The following is a 9,647-nucleotide window of genomic DNA, read 5'->3' as shown; positions in this document are numbered from 1 at the left end:
CATCCTGTTCGTGAATTAGTGAACGAAGTCCGTCGACTTCATCACTGACACTAACCCCATGCCAACTCAAACTACACAAACCCCACCACCATATATCAAAGGTCTGAAGAAAAGCTATTGGGACCATCAAAAGTACAGAAAAGTCATTGACAGAAGATAAGTAATACTCACCAAAATTTGGAGGCTTTCCAAATATGCGAAATTTCTTCGACATGCTCACAATTCATCAAAATTTTCTCACAATCCACAAAAGCTCAATGATTCATCACAGATTTCAGAATTTACGAGTCCTAAAACAAGCAGAACTAAATCTCTTTCATCAAAATTCCTAATTGCCATGCTTTAACTTTTTCAAATCTCTTTAACCAAAGAAGGAAGAAGTATCGATGGAAAAGGTGAGGCGATTTTGACGAAAAAAACCTTCCACCGAAGGGTCACGTGGGTCGGCACGTGCCTTTTTAACATAGAATTTGATGGATTATTGGCAAAAGGATGACATTAATGTGTGGCATTAATTGAATATCAGGACCAAAGTTACCAATTTTGAAACTGAGAGACTAATAAAATGATGAGTTAAACCAATGTCGCAACTATGTGTGATAAACAGTAACACCAATTTATTTGTTGAAGTAGGATTCTCTTCCCTTCTATTCTCATCCTCTTCCCTCCCCTCCTCTCGAATATTACTTTTTGTCTTATTATCTCTATAAAAATTTAATATAAAATATTGATGTGATTAGACCGTAACCGTTCAAATAGGTGAAAAGAGAAGAGGAGAGAGATTAGGATCCTCCTTATTTTTTTCCTCCTCTCTTCCTGCAAGGAGTCCTCTCTCTCCCTCATCTCTCTCTCTCTCGTCTCTCTTTTATTTCTATAGAGGCCCTTTGCTCGAACCCTAACCCTCAAATTTCTCGGCAAAACCCCGACTTTATCGGAAAATCAGCGAGGAAATGCAGCACCAGAGGCTGAAGCAGCAACAGCAGCAGCAGCAAGCTCTGATGCAGCAGGCTCTTCTACAGCAGCATCCTCTCTACCACCCTGGCCTCTTAGCTCCTCCTCAGGTCCGCCCTTGTTCTAATTTCTCGTCCTCTGACATCGATTCTGTTTTCGGGTTCGATTTCCATTTCGATTTTGGTTTTGATTTCCAGCTCCAATTGTCATTGTATGTGATTGCAGTACGGAAGGTAGGGTTAGTTGAGTTACTCTTCCTTTGAATTACCCGATTCCGCAAGATGGGATTTTTGGGAAATTTCTGCTGTGGGAAAGTTTTAAATTTAATAGTTTTGTTTTTTGATTGCTTCTCGCTGGAGAAAAAAAGCTTGGGTGTTACATTTTGGGAGGTTTTGTGATTGGTGTTGAATAAGGTTAAATAGTTTTTCGTTTTCGTTTTTCGGATTTCTGAAATGGGGAAGAATTGTTGGCATCTTGGGACGTTTTGTTATCCTTATGTTGTACTGAATGGAAAATAGAAATCGGAGACTCTGTTAGCGTTTTAATACAGTGTGGTTTTTCAAATTATTTTTTTCGTGCATTGGTGTCTTGGTTGGTGGTGATTTTGAAGCCTCCAGTAAGTTGCTGATAATAGTTTTCAATATAGAAGTAAACCAAATAACCATTTGGCCCTATCTTAGAATTTTGATAAAGTTAACAGGAGTTGCGCTTTAGGTTCTTTTTAGTTCCCTGCCAACGATGTTTTTGTTTTGCATAATCATTTATTTCCACTACGGACCACTAGTATTTTAGTTTGTCGTTGTTGGGTTCCGGTGAAAGTACTTAAGTGAATTCTGTTGTTAGGTTCTCATCTTGTTGATAACTAAGGGATTTTAGTTTGGTTTACGTTTTTATTTTATTTTTTGCTTCTGGCTTTTTAGGTTCCTTTATTTTCTTTTCTTTTTCACATTTTTATTTTGCAGATAGAGCCAATCCCAAGTGGAAATCTGCCTCCTGGTTTTGATCCAAGTACTTGCCGCAGTGTGTGAGTGTTTGTCTAGACATTTTTTTTTTTTCTTCTTTCCATTGTAAGTTTTTGTTTGTTTCACCTCTATGCTTATGTAACTATTATGTTTCTCTGCATTTTGTACCCTTAGTCGATGACTCGATATTGATTGTCTTCATTGAATAGCTTTATGATAGGTATATTTTTTTCCATGGTTGCTTTTCACTTAGCCATGCTATATCTTCCTAAAGTAATTTTCAAGTATCTGAAATTACCCATCCTTATTACAAAATTACCCTTTCACTTGCTATGCTTTCTGTCCAAAAAATCCAGACAAAGTTAACCATGTGCAACTAAAATTGTCTTCTTTTTTCTTTTTCCTTTTTTTTTCCTGGTTCAGAGTGATTACGTAGGGTTTAATTTAATTTCTTTTTTGTCTTCTGGTTTTAAAGTTTTGTCTACTTTGAAAATTTTCAGGTATGTTGGGAACATCCATACCCAGGTGACAGAACCACTTCTTCAAGAAGTTTTTGCAAGTACTGGTGCTGTTGAAAATTGCAAACTTATAAGAAAGGAAAAGGTAAGTTTGCAAAGGTGCACATGTTCGTCCTCGCCTTTTTTTTATCTGATCGCTGTTCAACAATCCTCTCGTCCTATGAAAATTTCTGGACTTGATTAGTTTACTATGAGCCTAACTCAATTTAACCATATGGTGATGATATAATTGATAATTTCTGTTTTCTCTGCCTTCTGCAGTCATCCTACGGGTTCATTCACTATTTTGATCGTAGATCAGCTGCTCTTGCGATAGTGTCTCTAAATGGCAGGCATCTGTAAGTACAAATATGACTTATGCTCCTTGTTATTTTGGTTGCTTTTATTTGTACTTTCTCTAAAACCTTTGATATGTGATCTTCAGGTTTGGGCAGCCTATCAAAGTAAATTGGGCTTATGCTAGTGGTCAGAGGGAGGATACATCAGGTTGGTTTTCGTTTTTCTTTCTTTGAACCGATTTTATGATGCTTTGGCATTTATCATCTAGGTTAGTTATATACTGTCTTTCTGATGTGCAGGTCATTTCAACATTTTTGTTGGTGATCTGAGCCCTGAGGTTACTGATGCTACATTATTTGCATGCTTCTCTGTTTATAACAGTTGTTCGTAAGTGTCTTCTCAGGCACAGGTTTTCTTAATTTTATCATTTTTTTTAATAAAACATGTGATGACCAATAGTTAAGACTTGGAAGTTTTAGGTTCATCTGTTAACATTTGTTAAGCTTACATTGGAATCCATTATTCGTTTTTCAGATGCCTAATTTGATTCTTTTGTTGGTTTTAGAGATGCAAGGGTTATGTGGGATCAAAAGACGGGGCGTTCAAGAGGCTTTGGGTTCGTCTCATTCCGAAACCAACAGGTAGTATTTTTTATGTAACTTTTTACTTCTGTTATCTTTCGGAATGCATGGTGAATTCATTTTTATTAATAATCTATTGTGAGTCTGAATGGTAGTTTCTGATGGACTGGTAACTGAATGCAAGGGATTAGGGTGAGAGAACTTAGGTAACGGCTTGATATAGCGATGTCAAATTTCAAATTTTCTTTTAAAGAGTCAATAGTTTAGAGCCCAGCCTCTGCCTTAATAAGTCTGTCAATTTGTTACTAAATTGAATCTCATCATACTCTCATTTACCTTTTCAGGATGCTCAAAATGCTATCAATGACTTAACTGGTAAGGATGATGTTCTTCCTATTTAAAAACTATTTTGACAAGTTTGTTGAAAAAAATGCATGCGGGATAAGTATTGAAGGTTGAAAAAAATTCACCTGTATTCCTTCTCACATTATTCTGAACTATCTTTTTGTCTGTGATATGCAGGTAAGTGGCTTGGCAGCAGACAGATACGTTGCAACTGGGCAATGAAAGGTGCTGGTGCCAATGAAGACAAGCAGAGTTCAGATGCTAAAAGTGTGGTGGAACTAACAAATGGCTCATCAGGTGAGCTCACTGTGATCAAACTTTTTTTCCTTTGCTAACTTACAAAAGAAGTAATGTCCAGTTTGACTGGAAAATGAGGGGAAAATAATTTGGTTTGTAGTAATTTCATGTACATGTTCTTTTCACATAGTCCTCAGCCTAAGACAGACTCATATTCTGTTTTAATTTTGCAGAAGATGGAAAGGACACGACAAACAGTGAGGCTCCGGAGAACAACCCTCAGTATACTACTGTTTATGTGGGCAATCTTGCTCCAGAGGCAAGAAGTTTTCTCATCTCTCTTGTGCACCGCGCAAACATGTGCTGTCACACACATTAATTTCTGCTATGCCATGGATATGAATTGATATACAAGTTTTTTTTGTGTGACAGAACTGAGTTTGAATTTTCTACCATGACTGCTTCTTAAGCTTGAGTTTGTGGTTTTGAAGTTCTCGAAAGAGGAAATTATGTGGAGAACAAATGAATATCTTCAGTACTTGTGGATCATAGAAATTCCAGTATCATTAATTTGGTCTTATTCCTACAGGTCAGTCAGCTCGATCTGCATCGGCATTTTCATGCTCTTGGTGTTGGAGTGATTGAGGAAGTTCGGCTGCAGCGTGACAAGGGCTTTGGTTTTGTGAGATTCAATACACACGCCGAGGCAACTCTGGCAATTCAAATGGGAAATACTCAGTCCATCTTGTGTGGTAGACAAATAAAGGTATGCTTCTATGCTTAGTTTAGAGAGGTTATAAATTCAAGTATTATCGGCACACAAAAGGTAGTGGACTGGATCGGCTGATCTTACTGGGACATCGTGTAGAGATCCCTATACGTACATCTACTGTAAAAGTTTCTATTTTTTCTATGTGTGCATTGACTGTTGATTGTTTATTATGTAGTGCTCATGGGGTAGCAAGCCTACTCCACCAGGAACAGTTTCAAACCCACTCCCACCGCCAGTAGCGGCACCACCTTTGCAGGGCCTCTCTGCAACCGACATTTTGGCCTATGAACGGCAACTGGCAATGAGCAAGATGGCTGGTGTCCATGCCCTCATGCACCCTCAGGGACAGCATCCCCTTAAGCAGGCAGCAATGGGAATGGGCACTGCTGGAGCAAGCCAAGCTATATACGACGGTGGATTCCAGAATGTTGCTGCTGCCCAGCAGCTCATGTACTACCAGTAATAATACATTAAATGATCTGTTTCCTGCATTATGCTGGTGTTATCTGAGTTATAATCCCCATTAGGAATCTTTTTTATTATTCTCCCCCTTAAGCGGCGACGGTGGGGTTGTTACCCTGCCTTACGTGCTTGCTATCTGTGTGGATATGTAACACGTATGATCTCCTGTTTTCAGACTGTTATGATGATTGGTTATTTATCAGAGGAAGTTGGCTTTTCCACACTTGTTTTCAGTCTCTTCCTTTATCGTTTTGGCAACGAGCCTACCGCTGATTATAACAGTAAAACCGACCTCCCTTCTTCGGTTGTTTCTTAGCCAAAGGCTATTACGCAATATCGCTAATGGGTTCATCGATTACCTGGTGCGAAAGTTTATGTTCTTGGACAAATTGCAAATCGAACATATATCCTGTGACATACAAAACTCATGATTTTCTACAAACTACAGTGACAGGTGGAGTTCGACAGTAGGCAGATAAACCAAAGGCATTATGCATCGAACTACTTCTAACACGAAACAAAAACAAAACAATCCGGGATCTGCAGGCTGGTGCTGTTGACAAGTCTTTTGCACCCTTGCGCGATGTTCCATATTAACTCTAACTAATAGAGAGAGGCTTTTGGGTTATGAAGCTAATTCAGTCTGACTCCAACCTCGCAATATAATTGTCATAGAACTTCCCTGCACGCTCAAGATCACCAAGCTCAGTATAACAATCAGCAATTGCACCGTAAGCTTCTGTGTTTCCTGAGTCTTCTCCTTCTCGCTTGGAGATGTCCAGAACCAAAGAGTGGTATTTAATGGCATCTCGGTACTTGCCCAATCTTTGCAGTGAGGCTCCTGACAGATGCAAATGGCAATTAAAGGGCACAAAATCAGAATGGATTTCCAACACAGAAGCCAACATAATTAGACAAACACACTTGCAAACTGTTGAACATCGTCGATACTGAAGCTAATAAATAAGGCTCAAGGAGACGAAACTAGCAGGGAGATAGAAGACAGAAGTAGCAGCTGCATAAGATGTGCTCTTGTTCTTGTCTTAGCAAACTAGTATATCAAGTAAAAAAAGGACAGTAACGAACAAAGGGGATCAGAGACGAACCTAAACCTCTTGCAGCCTTCTTTTCCTCAATTGGGTCCTTCACACTTTGGGCAAGCTCAAGCGCAGTCTTAAACTCGTCGAGTGCTTTCTCTGTTTCTTGGTTTCTCAAAAAATTCTTCCCAGATTTCAGTCGAGAAATCAAATCGTGCTTCCTCGGATCAACTATCACCTCACTCTCTGGTAGTACTTTTGCACCAATTGGCGAATAACTCAAACTCGGAGCATATGACTCAATCTTAGCTTGCCTTCTTAGAGATTGATTGATTTGACGCAACTGTTCATTCACTCGCTGTAATTCTCCTTTCCTTTGCCGAGCAACCAAGCCTATCATAGAAGCACTAAACTATTAACAAACTGCTCAATATGGGTATCATATGAAGATATAGTTAAAACATATATACAATCAACAGAACTGCTTAAAACAGTTTCAAAAGCAAAGCACATAAATCAACGCCAGAATTAATGGTAATTAATAACCCCGTAAAATCTTACCACCAACAGTAGCCCCAACTAGGGCAACAAAGAGCAGTACAGGCATGCTGAAACCAGAGTTGTCAGCCTCACATGTTTCTGCCAAAGCTTTCAATGGCGTTGTCAACATTAAGGCATTGCCGAGGAGAAGTCCCATTGCTGGGAATCTCAACTTTATGTCTCCCTGCAGAAGTAATAATTTCCAAATGAGAGTCACAAAAAAGCATTTTTGAATACAGATCATCAGATCATAATGGATAGAAAGTAACAACGCAAAAATAGTAATTTGGACACATGCATATTCACGAAACTAGCCAAATCCAAAAACACTGTATATCCCAATCCATTGCATCTGACGATGCATTTATCAATCTATGAAAATCAACCTACAGGGGGATTACAAGGATATTACTTGAACGAAGCACAACAATGCATATGCTCACCATGTTTTTGACAAAACCAATCCAACAGAATACAATTAGTGTTGTCATCTCTCACATTATTATATCTATAGAATGCCTTTACACAAGTTACAAAGTAGGTAAGGTGCGAACGAATATGAAAAACCCGAATCAACCAAAATTGAACGCACAACCAAATCAGAAACATCTGGTGCAGGAACTCACCATCATACCTGACATTTTGAGTTTGGCAACATATGGTGGATCTCACACACTCCATCTAATTTATTTCCAAACGATGAAACAAGCTTTTCGACTTTAAACGGAAGAGAAGCTAACTTTCCGGGTTCTAACAATGAAAAACACTTCATGTCAATATCCAGATCAGTTTCAATTAAGTAACACCCAACCAATCATTGCAACAAATAATGTACTAACTACTAACCAAGAAAATTAACAAAAACAACTTTTTGGATTATTTACATATTCCAATATTTCGCTACGGTAATGCAAGAAAAATCCGAAAATCCATAAGCTTTGTCTCCTCACATTCCACTCATACCTTCGATCATGCAAGCTTTAAGTCATTCATTTCAATTTAGGGAAAACCAAAATGAAAAATTTTCAATTTTTTCTGTTTTTTTCGTTCAACTTTCTCAATAGCCAAACAAGAAGTAAAATTTCCCAAGTTGAAAACTCAATGTCACTAAATTGCACTAGAAATTCACATTCACATTAGAATTTGAAGGCATTTCGAGCAAGAAGCTAAGGAGTGAGCAGAAACAAAGGGTGCACGCGGAAGCACTCACCGGAAAGATTGGAGTTGAGGGGGATTTGATCAGACGGCGGAGATCGGCCGAAGTTCTTGGGGTGGGTGAAGAAGCAGCAGGAGAAACGGGCTACCACTGCCATTTGGTTCGGATAAACGTTGGTGTGGTTGTTCCCAGTGGGCTTTTCTCGATATGAGCAGTCAGAATCTGTGCGCGTATAAAAATGGTTTCTTTGCCATCCGACATGAGCACAAAGGATTTTGTTTTGGATAGATTTGATGATGTAATGTCACTTTAATTAATATTTTTTATTTTACTTGACTTGAAATGTCCATTTTACCCCTTAAATCCATTTTTATTACCATATAAAGATATTTGTTGATTTTCTTCTCAACTTATAAGGAATATTAATTTTCTCACTGAACTTTAATTTTAGTCTATCACCAACTTTCCATCCATCCTAGTCATGTGCAAGGCACATGACAATTGTTTAAGGGTAAAAAGGTAATTTTATTCCTAATGTGGACAATATTTTTTTTTCTTCTACTCTTCTGCTAGTTCACTTCATAATATTTTTTTTTTTTTTTTAGTTTTATTCATAAAATTAAAGTTCAAATGAGAAATTGGCTAATTGTAAAGTTCAAAATGATCATTGGCTAAAATTAAAATTCGTGGGAGACATTAGCTGATTATAAAGGTTCATGAGGTAATCTATCATAATATATACTAGCAGATATCCACACGCACTATATGGACATTTCATTTCATTTTTTTTATTTTTTATTATGAGGTGATTCGTTTTTAAAAATTAAAAAAAAAAGTTATGAAAATTGGGATAATGATGAACATTTAAAAAAAAAAATTAAATAGGGCATGCTATACTAACCTAGTTATGAAGTTACTGTAAAAAATAACAAAATTTATGTTTTTGTAATTACTAAATTGCCCATATTATTTTTGTTCAGTTTTAATGGAGGGGTTAAAATAGTAATTTCATGGAATTTTAGTTAACAACCAGGGTTATATACATACATACATATATATATATATATATATGTATATATATGTATGTATGTATGTATGTATATGTAGCAAACCTTTAAGGGAAGGGATTCCTATATTTTTATAAAAATGAGGATTAGTTTTAGAGTCCATACCACATCAAATTTTAATGATCTGAACCGTCTATTTTTCAAGTTGTACCTCATAGATCATCCTTATAAAATATTAGCCAAATCGGAAATGTTTAAGACATCTAATTAAGTTCAAATAAATTAACGAATACTTTGTTATATAAGAAACAATGAAATTATATCTTGATCATTAAATAGGCAAATAGTTTCGGATTGAATTAAATTTTTGCAAGAATGATCTGTGAATCGAGACTTAAAAAATAGACGGTTCAGATCGTTGAAGTTCGATGTGGAGTGAGCTCCACACCTAATCCCCAATTTTTTGAAAAAAATGGAGATCGCTTTGCATAAAGGGCCCACACACACACACACACACACTATTCTATTAAATCGGTCTAATTTTGGCTTATTAATTGAAATGTCCTTGAAACTGCTATTTAGTCTTAATTTATCTCTTGAAATTGATTTTGTCTCATTTTGCCTCATGAAACTGACATTTTCATCGCTTTTGGTCTCACTTCACCTCATTCCATTAAAAACTATTAAATTTAAGGGTATATTAAACATTTCACTTTTTACATATCTATTTACCTCTAGCCTACACCCTAAACTAATCTCATTTACATTTTGCCAACTCTAATTCAAACACCATGAGTTAG

At 37.0% G+C, this 9,647-nt stretch overlaps 2 protein-coding genes across 3 annotated transcripts; one reads left to right on the top strand and one right to left on the bottom strand.

Moving 5' to 3' along the window:
* Window positions 1-794: 794 nt before the first annotated feature.
* Window positions 795-5,330, top strand: LOC137707623 (oligouridylate-binding protein 1B-like). The gene is made up of 12 exons (XM_068446533.1): window positions 795-1,061; window positions 1,914-1,975; window positions 2,414-2,516; window positions 2,693-2,769; window positions 2,856-2,917; window positions 3,010-3,097; window positions 3,276-3,351; window positions 3,636-3,666; window positions 3,814-3,933; window positions 4,107-4,192; window positions 4,463-4,639; window positions 4,821-5,330. The coding sequence occupies exons 1-12, from the start codon at window positions 951-953 to the stop codon at window positions 5,106-5,108; spliced, it is 1,281 nt and encodes a 426-aa protein (XP_068302634.1). The 5' UTR covers window positions 795-950; the 3' UTR covers window positions 5,109-5,330.
* Window positions 5,331-5,473: 143 nt separating this feature from the next.
* On the bottom strand, window positions 5,474-8,098 carry LOC137707624 (protein FLUORESCENT IN BLUE LIGHT, chloroplastic-like). 2 transcript variants are annotated; one of them, XM_068446534.1, is made up of 5 exons: window positions 7,895-8,098; window positions 7,319-7,434; window positions 6,706-6,868; window positions 6,214-6,537; window positions 5,474-5,948 (listed from the first exon to the last, which is right to left on the bottom strand). In XM_068446534.1, the coding sequence occupies exons 1-5, from the start codon at window positions 7,995-7,997 to the stop codon at window positions 5,746-5,748; spliced, it is 909 nt and encodes a 302-aa protein (XP_068302635.1). In that variant the 5' UTR covers window positions 7,998-8,098; the 3' UTR covers window positions 5,474-5,745. The 2 variants fall into 2 exon arrangements, with proteins under 2 accessions (XP_068302635.1, XP_068302636.1); XM_068446535.1 differs by lacking the exon at window positions 7,895-8,098 and having other exon boundaries at window positions 7,311-7,435.
* Between the last annotated feature and the right edge of the window lie 1,549 nt (window positions 8,099-9,647).

The sequence above is a fragment of the Pyrus communis genome, chromosome 11 (assembly GCF_963583255.1).
Source record: "Pyrus communis chromosome 11, drPyrComm1.1, whole genome shotgun sequence".
NCBI lineage: Eukaryota > Viridiplantae > Streptophyta > Magnoliopsida > Rosales > Rosaceae > Pyrus > Pyrus communis.
The sequence above is the reverse complement of the archived record's forward strand: the minus strand, read 5'-3'. Positions and strand labels throughout refer to the sequence as shown.

Coding starts and splice junctions, on each gene's coding strand:
- LOC137707624 (XM_068446534.1), bottom strand. CDS start 7,997: ATGGCAGTGGTAGCCCGTTTCTCCTGCTGCTTCTTCACCCACCCCAAG. Junction 7,435..7,894: donor CCTCAACTCCAATCTTTCCG/GTGAGTGCTTCC, acceptor TTTCATTGTTAG/AACCCGGAAAGTTAGCTTCT. Junction 6,538..6,705: donor AGTTGGGGCTACTGTTGGTG/GTAAGATTTTAC, acceptor CTTCTATGATAG/GCTTGGTTGCTCGGCAAAGG.
- LOC137707623 (XM_068446533.1), top strand. CDS start 951: ATGCAGCACCAGAGGCTGAAGCAGCAACAGCAGCAGCAGCAAGCTCTG. Junction 1,976..2,413: donor CCAAGTACTTGCCGCAGTGT/GTGAGTGTTTGT, acceptor GAAAATTTTCAG/GTATGTTGGGAACATCCATA. Junction 3,098..3,275: donor TCTGTTTATAACAGTTGTTC/GTAAGTGTCTTC, acceptor TGTTGGTTTTAG/AGATGCAAGGGTTATGTGGG.